This window comes from Apiospora hydei, assembly GCF_038363865.1.
Source record: "Apiospora hydei strain CBS 114990 chromosome Unknown utg000002l_segment0_segment0, whole genome shotgun sequence".
Taxonomy (NCBI): domain Eukaryota; kingdom Fungi; phylum Ascomycota; class Sordariomycetes; order Amphisphaeriales; family Apiosporaceae; genus Apiospora; species Apiospora hydei.
In genome coordinates, this window is record NW_027117361.1 from 5,458,410 (window position 1) to 5,477,896 (window position 19,487).

At 56.4% G+C, this 19,487-nt stretch overlaps 7 protein-coding genes across 7 annotated transcripts; 6 read left to right on the forward strand and 1 right to left on the reverse strand.

Annotated features, from left to right (window-relative positions):
• Positions 1-1,364: 1,364 nt before the first annotated feature.
• PG997_001763 (uncharacterized protein) lies at positions 1,365-3,240 on the forward strand (the record flags this gene model as incomplete). The annotated part of the gene is made up of 3 exons (XM_066806078.1): positions 1,365-1,530; positions 1,579-2,171; positions 2,245-3,240. 3 exons carry the CDS (start codon positions 1,365-1,367, stop codon positions 3,238-3,240), a joined length of 1,755 nt encoding a protein of 584 aa, XP_066675851.1.
• A 2,952-nt stretch (positions 3,241-6,192) lies between these two features.
• Positions 6,193-10,528, forward strand: PG997_001764 (uncharacterized protein; the record flags this gene model as incomplete). The annotated part of the gene is made up of 11 exons (XM_066806079.1): positions 6,193-6,533; positions 6,638-7,385; positions 7,441-7,602; positions 7,663-8,044; positions 8,089-8,450; positions 8,503-8,753; positions 8,819-8,989; positions 9,055-9,343; positions 9,395-9,422; positions 9,525-9,554; positions 9,600-10,528. The coding sequence occupies 11 exons, from the start codon at positions 6,193-6,195 to the stop codon at positions 10,526-10,528; spliced, it is 3,693 nt and encodes a 1,230-aa protein (XP_066675852.1).
• A 1,736-nt stretch (positions 10,529-12,264) lies between these two features.
• PG997_001765 (Trichothecene C-15 hydroxylase) lies at positions 12,265-13,254 on the forward strand (the record flags this gene model as incomplete). The annotated part of the gene is made up of 2 exons (XM_066806080.1): positions 12,265-12,358; positions 12,425-13,254. The coding sequence occupies 2 exons, from the start codon at positions 12,265-12,267 to the stop codon at positions 13,252-13,254; spliced, it is 924 nt and encodes a 307-aa protein (XP_066675853.1).
• Positions 13,255-13,279: 25 nt separating this feature from the next.
• On the forward strand, positions 13,280-14,080 carry PG997_001766 (Trichothecene C-15 hydroxylase; the record flags this gene model as incomplete). The annotated part of the gene is made up of 3 exons (XM_066806081.1): positions 13,280-13,591; positions 13,678-13,844; positions 13,900-14,080. 3 exons carry the CDS (start codon positions 13,280-13,282, stop codon positions 14,078-14,080), a joined length of 660 nt encoding a protein of 219 aa, XP_066675854.1.
• Positions 14,081-14,393: 313 nt separating this feature from the next.
• On the forward strand, positions 14,394-15,986 carry PG997_001767 (Endonuclease/exonuclease/phosphatase; the record flags this gene model as incomplete). The annotated part of the gene is made up of 1 exon (XM_066806082.1): positions 14,394-15,986. One exon carries the CDS (start codon positions 14,394-14,396, stop codon positions 15,984-15,986), a length of 1,593 nt encoding a protein of 530 aa, XP_066675855.1.
• A 271-nt stretch (positions 15,987-16,257) lies between these two features.
• Positions 16,258-17,901, reverse strand: PG997_001768 (uncharacterized protein; the record flags this gene model as incomplete). Its single annotated transcript, XM_066806083.1, has 1 exon — positions 16,258-17,901. The coding sequence occupies one exon, from the start codon at positions 17,899-17,901 to the stop codon at positions 16,258-16,260; it is 1,644 nt and encodes a 547-aa protein (XP_066675856.1).
• A 632-nt stretch (positions 17,902-18,533) lies between these two features.
• Positions 18,534-19,472, forward strand: PG997_001769 (uncharacterized protein; the record flags this gene model as incomplete). Its single annotated transcript, XM_066806084.1, has 3 exons — positions 18,534-18,631; positions 18,822-19,185; positions 19,281-19,472. 3 exons carry the CDS (start codon positions 18,534-18,536, stop codon positions 19,470-19,472), a joined length of 654 nt encoding a protein of 217 aa, XP_066675857.1.
• Positions 19,473-19,487: the final 15 nt, after the last annotated feature.

Here is a 19,487-nt window from a genome sequence, read left to right on the forward strand (position 1 = left end):
GCGGACTTCACATCCTCCAGAGACCATCCAAAGGTCGCCTTGCCCACAACGTCTGGTGTCGGATTGATTTCCCGCTAAAAGTCGCCGGGGAGCGAATCCTTCGTAAGCACTGCGCACAGCCCTCAGGGGCCGCTCAAGCCGGCGAACAAGAATCAGGCGAGCATGGTCGGGAAAACGCAAAGCGATTGATCATCATCATCAAATATCGAGTTACTAAATAGCAAACATATAATAAAAAATGCAACCGAAGGAAAAGGACGCAGACGCATGGTCGTCGTCTGCTATGCGCCGTACTTTTCGGCTAGTTTGCGAAATGGAGACGCAGTTCTTCAGCGGGATGGGGCAGACAAGGGCAGAGTGGGTTTTAGAGTGCTTATTTGCTTATTTGCAAAGTGCCAGCTGCACGCCCGCCCGCTGTAACTTTGCCCGGCCAATGAGCGCTCACGGGGACGACATTATTGACGCAAATAGACATGGAGGCTGGCGGTGTTCCTCGTCGTCTGCAACAGAGGTCATCTCATAATGTGGACTGATCAAAACCCACCCCGGGGAATAGCTCATGACTCAAGACCAGATTTGGCAGCAGTCGTGGTGTTCTTGTGTTCCTGTCCAGGTATTGTATGCAGGATTACGGGGGGTGGTGGACAGGCTTCTGGACAGGCGGGCCTATGGGGCAAATGCGAGCTGTTAGTGCTTCCCGCCACGGACTTGGCTGCCGCATGAGTCGCTGCCTTTCCCTGCCCCCTCCCGACGCTATGGCATAGAATGGCCTGTGATTTAGGAAGGTGCTGAGAATAGCGCTATTATTAGATCCTGCCTTTTGCGCATCCTGAACGGTGACGTCTAGAAATCCTGGACTCATATGGAAACGCGCATAGAGGAGCGTTTCCCTATTGGCTCGTAGCATCGGCTGTCTCCTCAGACTCATACCCAAGGGCCACGCTGTGGGCTTGACTAATAACAAAGACTATCTCCGCCGGGTGTCGGTCTTGAGTCGCAGGCATGGGCAGCGTATGTCCATGTCCTACGAAAGCCATAAACGACCCAATCAAGAGCAGTCCCAGCAACGGCCGTCCCATATAATCTTAACTTCTGTGCCATGTGCTGTGCCTCTCAGCCCTAGCGGGCCGGCCAGGGGTCTGGGAAGCTTCCTTCTAGTGTCCACGGCGGTGGCCGCTCTATGGAGAATGCCGCGTCGACTAGGTGTGCGGCGCATGCAAGTCTATACCCCCCAAGCACGTTTCTCATGCATCAGGTTTAAAAGAAAGCAAGTTCTTTTCGTTGCTCACCACTGACTCAGCAGTCGTGCTTCAGTCTCTGTAACTTGTACGTACACACGAATCTTGCCCAAGCCATATGTCACAATGAGCGCCACCGACAGCAGCAGCGAGCCCTCGCCCAAACAGCAGGACGACGTGCCCTGGGCTAGGCCGGAAGAGTTCGAGGCCAAGAAGGGCGTCATCACCCACCTCTACGACCTCTCGGGCCGCAACTTGACCTTGAAGGAGACGATGCGCATCATGGAAGTCAGTAACGCTATCCTCATCTCCCATCAAGCGGAAACTGTCGACTAACTAGCTTGCACCAAAAGGAACAGCATGACTTTTACGGAACGTGCGTATGGACCTTTTCTTGCTGAACCCCAACTAGATGAAGACCCGTCAGCACTAACCAGGCTCCCGTCTTTTAGCGCCAAGATGTACAAATCGCGAATCTCCAAGTGGAAGCTCCGAAAGAACCTCAAGCCCGCCGAGGTCATCGAACTGGTCCGACAGTACAAGGAGCGCGAGGCCGCCGGCAAGTCGACCCACGTCTACTTCCGGGGCGAGCGGATGGACCAGCGGCGCGTGCGCGAGTACCTCCGCCTCGTCCACGGCATGAGCGTGGGGCCGCACGCGACGGCCAGCGAGAAGCGCATCAAGATCGAGGGCATCACCTGCCGCACCCCGTCGCCGCCGCCGACCGCTCCGCAAACTGGAATACAGACGCCGATGCGGCAGATGCCGATCCGAACACCCGAGAGCGCACGCACACGCACACGCTCGCCCGGAGTCGCCCGAGCAGAGGACGAGTCCGGCGCTGCAGAGGATGGTGGCGTTTGGGTTCGAGTCGGGGTTCTGGCGGAGGACGGCCGGCGGCCGCGTCGAGCCCTGCGCGGCCATCAATGCGTGGTACAGGAAGACCCTCCTGGTGAACAGGGCATTACAATACGGGCGCATGCAACTCGGCTTCCGACTCATGCAGCAGTGCTTCGACGACTTCACGGCGCTCATGCGGAACCACCATCCACTTTTATGGATCTACACACACAGAGTGGCCATGGAGCTGGCCGAACAATCCCCAGAAGCGGCCCAGTCCTTTGCGCGGCTCGCCTGGAACCTTTCACAGGCGCTCAACCACCCGGCCGAGGTGACCTTTGATCAGATGCCCTCCCCAGTCAGCGAATCGAACCAGTCGGCAGAACCGACGCTGATGGGCGCGAGGGAGATATGCGAGTTCTACCGACTCCTCTTGATGGAACAGGTCGGCCTAGATCACTCCGGGCGGAGTCAAGAGCCCTTCTTTGCCGCGGTGCGCACAGCGCACTACGATATGGCGAATGACGTGGAGTTTGGCTACAGCGCCATGCACAGGATGGCGAAGACGCGGCCCGAGGCTACGACTTCCCAAACACTCCCGCCTCATGTGGGAGACCTCAAAAGAAAGGAGTATCACGCCTGGCGTACCTACTACAACGGCTACTACGAGGACGCCGCACAAATCATGCGGGAGGTCAGCCGGCCGGAGCTGATCGAGGACATTGCCCACTATCCTGACAGTCTATTTTCGTATTACGACACCGCCGCCCTCCTTGCGCGCAACCGCTCGAACCAAGATGAGGAGCAAGAACAAGACAAAGACGCGGCCCTAGGTGCCTTCCGCACCCTCATCGACTTCTCCACCAACGAATATGGACTTGCGAGTCTGCAAACCATCGACGCCCTTGCAGAGCTCGAGACGCACCTGCGGCGGCGGCAGCAGCAACATTATCACCATCATCATCAGTGGGACCGAGCAGCAGCTGCGGCCGCTGATGGTGTTCTCCAAGAGGTCCATGCAGCTCTGGATCTGCTGGATTACCAAACCGACCCGGATCTTCGGGACGTACTGGGAGAGTCCTCGCTTTCGTATAGTAGTCAGCGGGTGGGCCCATCGTCGCTGGAAGGGGGTGGAGCGACATACCCATCGATCCAGCCTTGACGGAGATGGGGTAGGGGGGGGGCACTGGAAAAGGAGTGGGCGGACGAAGAAGGATGAAAAGAAGAAGCGGGCCAATGATACCTCACAATAGAAAGCTGTAGTCCTCGCTACTTACTATCTCAGGGTGTCCTGCATCGATACTAGATAGCGTGAGCAGGAGTTGACAGCGCCACCTAAAATATAGAATACAGCATGCAATGTTACGTCAATCATGCATCTCATGGCTCGAACTATGGTCGGGGCTCTTGGTGACTACTTATGATATCGCGTGCGACGCCTACACACATCCACATGGTGACAGTGGGTGGTACTCCCACAATTTTACCGCGCCAAGAGGAAACCAAACAACGGCCGATCCAGCAGGGAAGAGGAGTCATCACCTACCCAAAGAGGGACTCGCTTACCAATCCTCTCCCCTGCCATCCTTGGACTCGGGACGAAAAGTACCATATATCTGGGGCAACATGACTCCACGCGACCGTCCAGGGGGTCGCCATCCTAAACGGGAACTGGGTTAGTGGGTCTTGGACAGAGTGTTCGTTGTCACAATGTGGACAAATTCATACCGATAGGGTTGATTCTTTGGGTCATAGACCTAGATTCGACATACAGCAAGTAATCCATTGGGCTGGACTTCTCCAGAAGGCACTGCATCGACGGACTTCATCATGCGCATGTGGCACATGCAAGGACCAGCGTGAAGGTCACAGGGCTTAGGGTGAAGGCTGGAAGGGCTGAACATGAACAGGGGAACATGGGTTCACCAGCTGCACATAGTGTTACACTCAACGCGGAGCATCATTTGGGCCTGTGCTAGCTTGGACGTTGCTTGATTTATTAATAGGACTCTCCCCCTTTGAGCGGGATGATTTCCCCTAGGCTAAGAGTGCAATCAACCCCACGGATATGACCCGCACTCGCTCGCTATTACTATTTATATCGATGGGTCTAGTGTGTTCAACTGCACATGGAAGCAGGGCTACTTCTCTTCCTTCTCTGCGCTCGGCAGCATGCGGCCCGGCGTGCAATACTGGGCCACATGGATCACATAGGCAACTGGCGGATGACATGTTGCGGGTCATAACCTGACCATCTGCCTGGCCATGCGACAAAGTAGAGATGGCCGGCGAAAGACCTTAAAGTTATGCAAGTAAAGGTGGGTGTAGCCGGTAAACCTCAGGCTCAATGATTGGATAGTGACGACTATCACTAAGTTTCCGTACACGCAGACCCAGTGTATCTTATTTCTAAAAACGTCCTTGACGCTCTATTCATTGTCTACTTCATCTGATCTTTCGGCACACCGATTACCTTAGCGAGTGGAACTTGGCGAGCCCAATGGTGAGAACAGGGGCTCTTTCTGGCATGGCCATCTAAAGGAGGGGTTGTAGCTGAACAACGGTTCCCAGGTCTGCGGCCGTTGCTACGCAGCCACCTCCGCCTTTATGAAATAACTTCCTCGGGACGCTCAAAGCCATCAGGAGGCGGATCCAGGTAAGGCTGATCACACTTTCCGCTATTGTTGACGAGGAGGTACCCGGCTGCGATGAGTCGGGGCCGAGTTCTGCAACTAGGCGGGAAACAGTCGAAATGGGAAATATTGACAGCGCTGGCCTCGATGTATTCCTGGGATTACGACTATTTGATCAAATTTTACTAGGACTGGTTGTAGATCGGGATATCTTGGTCGGAATACTGAGCCGGTCGTGTTTCATAACGAGTATAGTGTCGGCATTAAGCAAGGATGGATCGCGTTCACTTAGCTTGATCGCTCGAAAAGGGGTAGACGCCCCCGAGTGTATTCATGATAGTTGCATAGGGCGAAGTCATCTCGTCGTGACAGTCATACAGTTTTGAAATATATATCTATAAACTCGGTTGAATGAGCACGCCATTTGAGGATAAGTCTCACGGCATGGTAAGATATGACTGCCACCTCGACGGGGCTTTACTGCCCTGACGCCTCCATATTTACACCCTCGTTTAGGGGCCTTAGACTTGCTGCCAACTGCTGCAGCTAACATGTCACCAAGTACCGGCAGCCCTACAAACTTAGCAGCCGAGGGTTGACACCGGTCGAGCAACCGCGGCTTGTAGCTGGCCCGAAAGTCACTCCCCCTGAACCGGGCCATCGTGGTGACGGGTCTGCAATCCCAGCAAGCCAGACAGTTCCGGCACGCCTTCTCCAGACTCACACCCGAAAGTCTTACGTATTTGCGATCTTGCATTCAACACTGGATCGACGCCTCTGTGTTTCCATGGGCCAGGCCCCATGAGGCCTGAACTATTCTTTTCCCCAGACAACAGCCAAATTATCGGCTCAGGACTAATCGCGGAGGCCATCGGCAAGTTATGCCCGGTATGTGCCGAGAGCGATTGTCAAAATTGAAGCTTGTAAGTGATTGGGCGCTGGCTGTCAAGCTTCAATCGGCTGTTAGTGCACTGGTAGTGGCCCGTGGTGGTGACGGATGGTGGGGCTTGCAGCAGTTTCAGAGGCTTCTGCCCGCTACACTGCTGCTACCCCACCACAAAATCGCGTTTTGCAGCTTCACATTTGCAGCACTTCAATCGATGTTAAGGCAAGAGCAGCAAGTGCACCTTTGGTAAAATGAAGGTGCGACTGTATTTTGATTTTCCAGCACTTAATTGATCTGCTGGACATCATGATGGCTGCTTGAGACGCAGCACATTTGATCTTTCCACTCTTCACGGGCCTGTTGTTTCTTCCAAGTGCGACAATCGGCCAGCCCTACCACCCGAACCCTTCAATCAACTCCTTGCATCAAGATCAAATTGATCGTGGCGGCAACTTGCATCTTACCAAACGCACTTGCAGTTCAAGGAACGCCTCCTTCCCCCGCCATTCATTCCAATACAAACATACGTCTTTCTTTCTTTACCCCCAATTCCAAGTATGCACATCAAATTCTGTTCAAAAGCCTAGCCGCCATCATGGATGTCTTCCTGTCCAACCTGCCGCCCGACATTTCCGACAAGGCCCTCAAGACCCAACTGGCCGCCAAGCTGTCCGCCCTCGGCATCCAAGACGACTGGGCCTGCAACAAGCAGCGCAAGACCAAAAACGGCACCATCACCTTCCTGCGCGCCCAGGATGGCGAGGCCTTCTTGCTCGAGCACGGCGCTCACGACATGCCCGGTCAAGTCAGCCGCAACGGCAGGACCAAGCAGAAGGCCCGCTTGTACATGTTCAACGAGCGCATCTTCTGCCACAGAGGCCGTCAGGACCCCGACCCCCTTCCATCTCAAGGCTTTGCAGAAAATTGCCAACGACCGTCGACAAAAGGCCGAGAATGACCGTCGCAAGAGAGCCGAGAGGTAAGTTTGACGTGTCTGTCTGGAAATGCGTGAGTTGTAGGTGTCTGACCTCTTGATGCAGGCACCAGGACGAGCCACCGAAAAGCATGAAGGTTGCATTTGCCCTCCAGGGAGTGGGTGAGAAAGCCCTCTCCTGCGGCTACTACGCATACCAAGAAGGCGAGCTGGTGTATGTGCCCGAGGCCGGCTGGCAAACAACGGAGGGAATCGCCAGTTTCTCCAAGTACCAGCTCACCGTAACGTATACCGATTGGTTCGGAGGCTCGATTCGGCTCGAGATCCCCTACCGCATCATTGAGACAATCGTCACCTCCTCCACGCCCACCGCCCTCACTTTGACCCTCTGGGAGGCTCCGCGAATCTTCAAGAACCGCGATCTCGAAGCCGCCATGGCGAACCTCTCGATCCAGAAAGGTCCTCAAGGGCCCAGCAAGGACCGGTTGACCTGTATCCCAGTATCAGGTGTACGTGACCACAAACGAACCATTGGACAGTGTCTTGTCTACCGCCTCGTCGTGTCGCCAGTGGAGTTCTATGAAAAGGTCGAATCTCTGAAGAGCAGTGAGCTTTTCTCGATTGGCCATCGGAACAACGTGCCCACGAGTTACGGAAACCTGAGCATTGCTGATGGCATGAAGAAGTTCAACGCTCTTGTCTCGGAGTGCTCCAAGATCATGCCGTTCGACGTTCTTTACCAACTCCAAGCTCTGGTTCAAAACGCCTACCTTCTGCCCTGGACCGTGGATGCCATACTTCGTCGGCTCGCCGCGTATTATGGGGTGGGCACCACCAACGAATCTCAGGACAAGGTAATGACCTCATCTCCTGATGGCCCCAATGCTGTTGCTAACTACATTTGGTCAGAAACCGCCCTTCTCTGCTCAGGCGATCAAGCGACTCTTCCCCAAAATCCCGTTTCCTGGCTTGGGGGTCGATGCATCCATCTTTGAGCCAAACAGCCTCTGGGACTACCTTTGTTCCCTCGAGACGCTGGTCCGGGAAGATATGGCCGCCGAATTCTTCTCCGTAAGTTGACGTCGTCGGGACATCGTCAGATTTGTAATCAATCTACTGACACATCTACAGGAACGAGCCCGTGATAACCTTACATGGGTATACAAAGCTCAGGTCTCGCCAACTGGCTTGACGTTTCACGGGCCAGAGCTCGAGGCCAAGAACCGGATCCTGAGACGTTTCCCCGACCATGTCGAATATTTCTTGAGAGTCCAGTTCAGTGACGAGGATGGACAGAATCTCAGATTCAACCCCAAGGCCAGCAATACCGAGATATACGAGCGATTCAAGGAAGTTTTCAAGAAGGGTTTTGCTATTGGCGGCCGCCACTACTCCTTCCTCGGCTTCTCGCACTCCTCATTGCGCAGCCATTCCGCGTGGTTCATGGCTTCCTTTGTTTTCAATTCGACACTGCAGACTTACTTCACGGTCATCTCCCACCTCGGAAAATTCAGTCACATCTACTCTCCTGCACGATGTGCCGCCCGCATCGGACAGGCTTTCTCGAGACGCCCTTCGCCGTGGACCTTACCGGCAATGGAGTCAGCCCTCATATGGTCCCGGATATCACTCGGGTTGATGCAAAAGGCAACGAAAATGTGTTTACCGACGGTGTGGGCAGGATCTCGCAGGAAGTTGTGGACCTGATCCAGGACTCCATGGCCCAACGAAAGACGTTTCCCACTTGCTTCCAGATCCGATGGGGCGGAGCAAAGGGCATGATTGCGCTTGATACCGAACTGACTGGGCGAAAGATGCTGGTTCGTCCGTCTATGGTCAAGTTTGAGACAGACGACAACGACAACCTCGAGATCTGCGATGCGGCTAGCAAGCCCATCCCCCTGGTCCTCAACCGACAGGTAAGTTTGTTACCCCTGTGTCCCAATAGCCAAGATGACTGACATCCCACAGATGATCAAGATCATGGAAGACATGAAGGTCTCCAATGACTTCTTCTTCAAGCAACAAAACAGAGAACTCAACCGCCTCCGTCTGATCACAGCGCACACCATTAACACTGTGGAGTTTCTCCGGCGGCAAAGGATCGGAGAACAGGCCGGTCTTCCGCAGCTGATCAGATGGTTGGATCGGAACGAGATTGATTACAAGAAGGACCGATTCTTGAGCTCGGTTGTCGAGGCTGCTGTTCTGAAGGAGCTGAGGTGAGCTTGGTGTCCTGGCGGTTATTCATGCAAGTCTCCTTTCCGTGACTAACGCTCCGTTGCAGGCTGCTGAAGCACAAGGCCCGAATCCCCATCGATCAGGGAGTGACCCTATTCGGAATCTGTGATGAGACCCAGTTTCTCGACGAAGATGAAGTCTTCATCACGTTCAACAAGTCGGACGCTGTTCGGGCTGACTTCATGGAACTTGATCAACGCCAAATGCTAGTGACTCGGTAAGCCGGTTGATATATTGATCCCCACTTCCCATGTGATTCACTGACATGATGTATGTCTCCAGATCGCCCGCAATGCATCCCGGCGACATTCAGATTGTCACCAACGTGATCCCGCCCGACGACCACCCGTTGCGATCCCTGCAGAACTGCATCGTTTTTTCGCAAAAGGGTGAGCGCGATCTGCCCTCACAACTATCTGGCGGCGACCTTGACGGGGATATCTTCAGTGTGATATGGGATCCTGGTGCTATGAACGCCGAGACCCTGACATTTGAACCTGCGGATTACCCTCGTATCCCTCCGCTCAACATTGGTCGAGAGGTCGAACGGGATGATATGACCGAGTTCTTTGTAAGTTGCTATTGCTCTAAGAGGTATCCGACCGCTAACATAGTTTTGCAGGTCCAGTTCATGGAAGCTGATCAACTGGGTGAGTCAAAAGCTCTAGGGATCTGATGAATCTTGTAGGTACCCCGTGACCAAGCTGACAAAACGGCAGGACTTCTCGCGAACAAACACATGATACTTGCAGACCAAAGAGACGCAGGTACAGTAGCTGACGGTATGTACACACATTCTATGACGTTGAGCTGCAGACGCTGACCAGCCAGACTGCAAAAGCTGGCCGAGATGGCTTCTACGGCTGTGGACTATTCCAAGACAGGAGTTGCAGTTGACATGACGCAGCTACGCGGTATCAAGTCCAACCGGTTCCGTCCCGACTTCATGGCCCCTTCTGCCCCCATGAACATCAAGAGACGAACGGAAATCTCATTCGAAGAAGAGGTGATTGAACCGACGGGAGACGATGACGAGGAGACCGACAGTCCCCGGTACACCTACTACGAATCCGACAAGATCCTTGGCCTACTCTACCGGGCAATCGATGAGAAGAAGATCTGGCACGACAGTGTCCGCGTTAACTCTAAGCGCGTTGCGGGACCCGCCGTCTGGAATGCTCTCATTACCTTGATCGAGTCGGAGTGCGCCCAGAAGATGGGCATCGAGGTCAATTGGAAACAGTATGAGAGCGAAGCCTCGAAGATTCGGGAGACGTACGAGGACATGATGTACAACATCACGATGGACTACTCGGAGCACGCATCGATTCCCATCTCGGAGCTCGAGGTCTTCACCGGCAGCATCTTCAACAAGTCGGGAGTTCAGACGCCACGGCAGCGTGACCGATCGCTCAAGCTGAAGGAGGCCTTTGACCGCATGGCCAAGACGACGGTGGCCCTCATCCGCAAGAACAAGCGCGGCCACGATGAACACGACGTGGAGGACGACGATGTTGCCAGCACGGTGCTGGATTACAACCCGCTTGCCGCGCTGGAGCTGAGCCTGGCCTGCCTCCACGTCGGCGGCCGCCAGCTGACAAGCCGCATTGGTCGGTGGGGCCAGAAGGACGGAAACAATGGTGGATACCAAGGCTTTAAGGTGGTTGCGGCATCCTGTGCCACAAAGGAGCTGGATCTGGCCATTCGACATGCTCTGATGACGGAAGGTGCGTCGATATTTGATGGAAGTGGATAAGGAGCCGTGGTTGAAGCAGGTGAGTCCAAGGGGTTGGATGATTAGGGATAGTAGCAAGCGTTAGACCACATTGCTTTCTAACAGAAAATTGCAAAGCGTTCTTCATTGCCACCGTATCAGAGTGTGAACAATGGCGTGTCAAGAGGAGCCATGCCCAGTCAAGCTGTCTTGCGCAAATAAGACATGGCTGCTACGCCTTGATCCTGATGCTATGCTCCTGGAAGTGTAACGGCCTGGCCAGCTCGACGTGGTAGACTGAGGGGATAATGACGATACTTGGCAAGTCCACTAGTTGGTGTAATTATACAATCGAGTTGGGTTGGGTAGTGCCGCTTCGCCGCACATGTTCAACGGCAATGCGATGGTGACAGGGGGTTACTAGACAGTTTATGCAATCTTGGCATGCCTAATCACGTCTCCATCCCTGGCGGCTATACCCCTGTCGACGGGAAGTCTAGATATCCCGTCTCCTAGCAAAGTCTCCGAGTGCCCCTCCGCGGCCCCCCACTCCCAACGGTTGTCTAACTTGACTTGAACTAGTCACCCGCAGCGAGACCCTTGGGGCTAACGCACGAATAGAATTATGGGACGATCTAATCGGGCTTTTATGGTTGCGCCACGGCCGAGTTTTTGTACCTTTTGGCTGCGAGGAGTGCGATGACCTGTTATGATTCATCCAAGGCCATGTAAGCCCAGCAGCAGAAACAAAATTTGCGTAGAGTTGTCTCGATTCAAAGACGTGTTCGTGATTGGCGTTCTCCAGAAGGATATGGGACATGCGGCAGTTGGGCGTGGCACGACTGTGACCGAGATACGTCATCATTCCCCGCCAAGTCACGTAAGGGATGAATATATGATGTTATTATGCGCGAGCGTATGTCCTATACAGCTGATGCTTGAGCCAGATATTGTGGCCATGGTCTTTTATCTAGATTGGTACCCAGTTTGAGCCATCCAAGACGTTGTGGAATCTACGAGGAGGGCCCGCAAGTTTGGCAGTGTTGAGAGGTATATATGAAAGATGGCCGAGATTCCAGGAAAACGAAAGGGGCCTTGGAGACTGGGGATTTGCTACTCGTCGGAGAATCTGGCATACGCCAAAACCCACATGCCGTGGACTGCCCCGACGACCCACCACCCTTGTTACGCAGGCATATTTATGCAGGTAACCCTAGTTATGGCACCGCTTGGCACACCCTCCCAACGAGGAACGAAACCCTGATATACGATCCCGTACTGGATTGCTCGATGCACGAGGGGTCGCGCCCAATCATGGCCGCCCGAATATAGGATTCCTGTAGACAGCCAGCGGGCGATTCGTGGCCTGCAACCCTGCAACCCTACAACCCGTGGGCATGATCATCCAAGTGCCGAAGACGAAGACCCATCATCGGGCTCTTCATTCATCCCGATGCCTCGTATCGACACATCCGGGATGAGGACCGCGTGTCAAGAGCCAGGTTTGCTTCCTGGTCAAATCCCCTCGCTGCGCCGAGAAGAGGGGGAGTTCGGGTCCCGGGTTCCGAGTATACCAGCCCATATACTCCCTGGAAAACCGGACATGTGTATATATAAGTCCACCGCCTCTGCCGCTGTGGCACAACATGGTGTGGTGCATATCTCCCAGTACAACCACACCAGGGCTATCGACTTAGCTTGCACACCCAGTATTTATTTACACAACAATTACACACTCACCTTGTCCCGGACCTGTCAGAGCCCCGCCGTTGCCCAGCATGATGAAGCTTGTGGCACAGATACAGGACCATGTATACAGCAACCCCCAGTTGGCCGCCGGCCAGTTGGCGGCGATCGCAAGCGGCCTGGTAAGTTGGTGAAGGGGGCAGCCCATTGGGGACATAAGATGAAGTAGGCAGCGACTGATCCCTTCCACAGACCCTAGCTTTCCTAGTTTCTTATTGTATTTACAACCTCTTCCTCCACCCGCTCCGAAACTTCCCGGGTCCCAAGCTCTGGGCCATGACGCGGGTCCCCTACACGCTCAACTTCTTCACGGGCCGGGGGCCCTGGAACGTCCGCGAGCTGCACGCGCGGTACGGGCCTTTGTGCGGGTGGCGCCCGATATCGTGTCCGTCAGCCACCCGGACGCCCTCGTCCAGCTGCAGGGCCACCGCACCAAGGGCAAAGCGGAGAACCAAAAGGACGACGTGATCTACTGGCAGATGAAGGGCAACATTGTCGGCGCGAACCGAGAGGACCACGCGCGAGTGCGACGCGTCATGTCGAACGGGTTCTCGGCCCAGGCCATGATGGAGCAGCAGCCCCTGATCCAGCGCTACGTCGACCTCCTGCTTTCGCGCCTGCGCGACCGCTGCGACGACGGCCGGACCCCGCTGGATGTGACGCAGTGGTACAACTGGGCCACGTTCGACCTGGTGGGCGACCTGGCGTTCGGCGAGCCCTTTGACTGCCTCGAGCAGGGGCAGTACCACCCCTGGGTCACCCTGATCTTCGAGAGCATGCTGACCATGGGGAACATCGCCGTGCTGCGCCGCTTCGGGTATGGTGTCGGCAACTTGTTGGCTTGGTGTTTCATTCCGCGCGCCCTCGCGCGCAAGATGCAGGAGCATAATGCGCTGTCGGCCGTCAAGGTGGAGAGGCGGCTGGGGAGGCAGGCGGAGCGCGGGGACCTCATTGGGAAGATGCTGAGCGGGAGCCGGAAGCAGGGCAGTGTAGGTCTGACTCATTTCCACCTCCGCTGGTAGGTTTGCTGACATTTGGGTGCAGGAAATGAGCAAAGACGAACTGGTGGCCAACGCGGCGATCCTGATCATCGCCGGGTCCGAGACGACGGCGGTGCTCCTGTCAGGGGCGACGTACCTGCTGGGCAGGCACCCGCACATTCTCGCCAAATTGCAGGACGAGATCCGCTCCCGTTTTAGCAGCGAGGAGGAGATCGACCTCCTCAGCACACAGAAGCTGCCGTATCTACAAGCCGTCCTGGACGAGGCCCTGCGCTTCTACCCGCCGGCCATCGGGATCCTGCCGCGCGTGATTGGGCCGGGTGGCGATCGGATTGTGGATCGATACGTGCCAGGTGGTGTAAGTTTCTCTTCTTCCGTTATCCAGTGGTGCAAATGACTGGGCAAGGGGAAAAATGGTGACGGACACTGACGAATACATTCCAGACCGTGGTCGAGGTTTCGCAGTGGGTGCTCTTCCACAACCCGGCCTATTTCCACAAGCCAGACGAGTTCCACCCGGAGCGCTGGCTCGGCGACGAGGAGTTCAAGAACGACGCGCTCGCGGGCGTGACGCCCTTCTCCGTCGGCCCGCGGAACTGCATTGGGAAGAAGTAGGTCCACAGCTTTTCGCATCTAGTCGCACAGCTAACAAGGCACCATTAACAGTCTGGCTTACTCGGAGATGCGATTGATCATGGCGCGCATCGTGTGGAACTTTGACTTTGCCCTGGCGCCCGGGATGGAGGACTGGTACGACCGGAACCGGGCGTACGGGATGTGGATGAAGCCCGCGCTCGGCATCTCGTTTGTGCCCAGGGCTGGTAAGGATATCAAGGAGAAGGCATAAGCCTTGAATTTGATGGAGAGGGTCGCGAGTTGAATTGTTGGTTGCTCAACTCATCACGCAGGTCATTATGAGCAAGGTGTCATTGAACGGATGTGTTGGCGGTAGGAGGCAAAAATGAGTCCAGGGGGTTTCCAGCCACTAGAAAAAGGTGATAGCGGCATGCGAACCCTAACAACCTCCCCCAAGACCGGATAATTAAGCAATTACTAGCGGCCGCCGGCGCTTGCACGCCCAACCGCAGGCGCTATGTTATGTAGCCTTCACGACGACCACTGATTCTCAATGCCTCATCATTGGCAGTCGTTTCCCAGACATGCGCAAGCTGGTGCAAAAACATGTAATCATCATCCCCCATATTACTCCACCCGTCTCTTCCATGAATAGAAGCATATCCCCGCCGCCATTGAAGCGCCAGAAGCGATCGCAAACAGCGTCGGGGACAGCTGGTACCAACGTGCAGCCCGTCTTCTCGCCGCCCATCACGCCAACGCTGGGCACGCTCCGCATCTTTTCGTGGAACGTGAACGGCATCGCGCCGTTTGTCCAGCCGTACCTGAATAAGAGCATCAAGTTGTTCTTCGGCGCCAAGAGCCTGTTGTCGTCAGAACGAAAGCGGCGGCGTGATGGGGAAGAGGCAGGTGTTGACGTCATCACGGATAGTGACAGTAATGGCGATGTCGAAGGCCCAGCCCAAGGGAGCCCTGATTCTGATCTGTCCAAAGAGGGCGAGCCGTCGCTGCGGCAGGTCTTGAGACGCTACGGGTGGCCTCAGGTGCTGTTCCTGCAGGAGGTCAAGATCAAGCCTGGCGATGAGAAGACCCAGAATGCCGTCAGGGTCGCTGTGAACGATGCCCGGCCAGTAGCACCTGAGAGAGCCGCGCCGCGATCGGAAGCAACCGGAGAAGATGCAGGGTCTTCTCAGGCAGCAATATTGGCGGATGGAGGGCCGGGATACGATCTCTTCTTCAATCTGCCCGCAGATCCGCACAACGCGAAGGGGTTCGGAGGCAAGGTGTACGGCGTAGCAGCTATTATCCGCCGGGACTTCACGAAATCACACGTAAATGAGGTCAGAGACGTGACATGGGACCGGGAGGGCCGTGTCCAAATCATCGAGACCAGAGATCTGAGCTTCCCACTCGGTGATCATGACCAACCCAGCAGCAGCAGTAGCAGCAGCAGCAAGACCACCAAACTCGCCCTCTTCAACATCTACGGCGTCAACGGCACGACCAACGCCTACCGCTCCACCTCCACGGGCGCGCCCGCCGGCACGCGCCACGACCGCAAACTAGCTTTCCACGCAGACCTGCTCCGGGAAGCGCGCGCGCTCGAATCGCGGGGATACGCGGTTATCATCGCGGGCGATCTCAACGTGGCGCCCGACAAGCGCGACGGGCACCCCCGCCTGCGGACTTTCCCAGCGCAGCACGTCCGGAACCGCGAGGACTTCCGGGCCAAGTTCTTGAGGGGCAGGCTTGTGAGCACTGCGCCGAACCAAGCTTCGTATAAGCGGCTGACGCTGCCGTTGACAGATACGCAAGGAGAATGTGGTGAGGTCATAGCCAAAGGCGAGGGTGATTCGTCAGCTACACCCTCAGGGAAGATGCCACAGAGCACCACCATAACACCGGGCCTCAATGGCATCGATACTTTCAGACATGTGCACGCGGACGAACGCCGGTACAGCTACCACTCGCGCGGCCGGCCTTGGGGGTCCAGCTGCGACCGCGTAGATCTGATCGTGGCGTCCCGGGCTCTCGAGAAGGATATCGTCAACGCGGGCATTTGCGACAGTCCCCGAGACCGAGGACCCAGTGATCATTGTCCTGTCTGGGTCGAGATTGGACGTCCGTCGTGTTGGGACTGGTGGGCAATGATGGAATTATGCCCACAATACGTGTAGTTCATCTCAAAAGCTCCCAGAAGTTGTATTTCATGTATCAATCACTAAGGCAACCGCGTATCATCATGAAGTTATTTCGTGTTGATAAATTCCTTCCTGAGCACATGTTATACAGCTGTAGCTTCACTAGCTCAGCAGTAGCTGGGGATCAGAGCTGGCAGTTTCAGGTCGGATGAAAGTGGTTGGGTGGCACAGTTCAATCATTAATGCTCCTAATCATAAACTGTCAGACATTTATGCCTATCACTCTCGAGGTCTGCCTCGCAGTCCCTCACAAGAACCCTTGAACCTTGTCCCAGAATGCCTGCGGGTTCTCCGCCATGGGCAGGTGTCCCGTCTCCGGCACCACCGCCAGCTCCGCGCCCTTCTCACCCAGGTTGCCCCGGAACCCGTGCATGGCCTTGACCAGCGCGCCCTTGCCGTCGCCCTCGCCAACGACCAACAGACCGGGAACGGCGCACTGCCGCATCTCCTCCTTCATGTTGTAGTCCCACAGCGCCTGGCAGCCGTAGCGGAAGCCCTCAACGTCGTTGGCGGCCACCATGTCCGTCATCCACTGCACCGTCTCGGGCCCTGTGTTGGGGTGGAACCAGCGCTGCACCGTCGCGCCGGCCAGTTTCTGGATCCCCGGCACTGTTTTCTTGTCGTCGTCGAGAGTAACAGTGCTCTCGGCCAGGGCGATGCGCTCTTTCCAGGCGCTCGTGTTGGCCTCGCTCGAGGCGGCGTTGAAGTCGCACGCGATGAACTTGTCCACCTTGGCGCCGTGGCGCAGGGCGAATTTTAGAGTTGTGGCCCCGCCCATCGACACGCCGACGAGCGCGGCGAGGCGCGGAATGCGGAGGGCCGCCAGCAAACCGGCGAGGTCGTCGGCGTGCATCTCGAGCGTCGCGGGTTTGGGAGGGTGCGGCACGGCGCGGCGGCCGCGGGCGTCATAGCGCAGGATCTTGTACTGCGGCCGCTGGGCCTTGAGGAGGGACACGAGGCCGTCCCACATGTGCAGCGAGGTCAGCAGTGAGTTGCAAACGGCAATCACCGGGGCCTTGGGATCGGGGTTGCCTTCGAGGCGGTAGGGGATGACGAGCCCGTCTGAGGGCAGGGTCACGAAGGACTCGATGGCTGGGTTTGAGTTATTGTTGGTCGTCTTGGTCTTGCCGTCGGCGGACTGGAAGGTGGATGTGGCAGCCGGCAGTTCGGAGAGAGACGCGAGGTCGCGCGGGGCGGGGCCGAAGGTGTAGAAGAGCGACCAGATGCGGCGGCCCTGAAGCGTCGCGTAGTTGTCCGTCACCTTGACGCGCCAGGGCGTGGCCATGGAGGCCTTGTGTTCCGGGCCGCCGAGGCCGTTTTCTTTCGTGTAGTCATGAACTCCGTAGAACATGGTCTTGGCGCCGCCTTTCGTGTCGAGGACCGACGTCTTGAAGAGCCGCGTCCGCAGCCAGCCGGGCACTTTGGACAGCATCTCGGCGTGTTCTTCGTTGTACCACTTGAGCAGTTCTGTTTCCGCGTCCGGGTGGTCCTTCAGGCCGAGCTCGACGACCACGAGCTTCAGCCCGGCGGCCTCGTCGTCGGTCAGCTGCTCGATGGGCAGGAACAGGGGCGACTTCTTCTCCGAGACGAGGTCCCAGAAGTGGCGCGTCACGTCGACCTGGCCAATAGTCTCGGCTTCGCGCGGGGATCGGTTCGCGCGCAGGGTGGTGTAGGTGTCGGTCTCGAGGTGGGACATGCGGGTGACGTCGTAGGCGGCGAGGAAGTCGGGCTGCTGGTCGTCGGCGGCGCGGTACCGCAGGCCGTTGGCGAAGATGGCGGGGATGCGCAGGCGCGTCGGGCCGTGCTCGTTGTTGTACCACTCGTGGAATTGGGCGGGCGGCAGGCCGGGCTTCGGCTGCATCGTTACCGCGAGCATTCCCGGGGTGCACATGGTGGCAGTGTGGACGGGATGGCGGGAGAGCGTACAGGAAGACAGCAGGCAGTGTGGACTGGATGAAAGGTCAGAATCCAGTAACAGACGCGCTCTGGGAGGGCCAATCTCAATCAATTGAGTCGGAGATCGAGAGAGAAAGAAGAAGCTGGACTCCCAGATTGTAGATGATGTAGCGACTCATGGCGGCCATGTGCGTGCCAGGGCCCAGGGCAGGCCAGATATAGATGGAGCAGACTTCCTCGGCACTTGAGCGGTTGAAGGTTGAGCCCGGAATCTGCTTCTCCAGCGCGTGGGGCAGCGTCACGACACTGGGCAGTGGACACTGGCGCTGAAGGCCAGTGAGTGTGGGGTAAATGTTTACCCCTCGTTTTGGTGGGCTTCGGCCCCTCCAGACGGATGACGGACTCGGCAAAGGTCGCCCTGGTCAAGACACTACTGTTCACGACTTACACAATTCCAAGCTGGGTGTCGAGTGGCAGGAAATGGAAACTTCACTTTGTTTTAAGCACTTAAATCACAAGACCGGCTTCAACTTGGAAAGAATCACCTGCATAGCTGCCGTGAGCAACTCTCTACCTCTGATGCTTCGATGACATATGATCATGTCGCGATCTAGATGGGCGCGCGGCATGTCATCTGCAGCACTCGGAATGCCATGGCCAGTGACACTTCTCAAGTCCTCCAAATACATGTGGTTCATGGAGTTGAGAATATTCTTCAATTGGACGTGAGCATATTACTGATGTAGTGGAACCAGGTGTAGCTTCTCCATGGTCCCCAAGAGGTAGATTTGCTATTCGCTAACCATTATCTGGTCATATTACAAAAAGGGCCCTCGTCGTTTTTCACCATGATAACGACTTCAGCTGAGGAGAGAAACATTTCGATACCCAGCCTTCACCATGCCTCCAACACAGCCTTCGCAATCCCCGACGCCTCGGCGCCGCCCCTTACGAGGAGTTACCCAGCCCACCACCACCGGCAACTTGCGGAGAGTTCTACCATGAATTCCCCGGACCGGCGATGATGCACCTGGAAATCTTTCCCGACCCAACCAAGCCACGCGACCAGCAGCCATGGGTGGGCGAGCTATGGATCAAGACCCCTAACATCCCCCGGCTGATGAAAGAAGGGCTCTACCTGACCGAGGCCCACAACAGCTGCGAGGACGGTCACATCGACCCGATCGACATGGAGGAACCGTACGAGGAGTGGGTGAAGGACTACACGTTCATCCTCCACTACTTCCTACGCGACCACCAGCAGGAGCCGCCGAGGTGGGTCGGGCACCTCGAGTGCCTCGCTCGCGACCTGGCCCCCATCTCGCACGAATCCGGCTCCGCGATGTCACGCACCGCAACGTGGTTAAGTGTCAGGCGTTCAACGCCGAGGAGAAGCTCGTGTACCACTTTGAGAGGGAAAAGAGCACCAAGGACTACGTGTATGGCATCAACGCCATCTACAGCGACATGCCGCTCCGAGGCCTCTGGCCGTGGCCGAAAGCGCCAGAGGAGGACAACGGGGATGCTGCGCAAGGTGCTCTACCATCTCCCCGGGGCTACGGCTGACTGGGGACAGGCTTG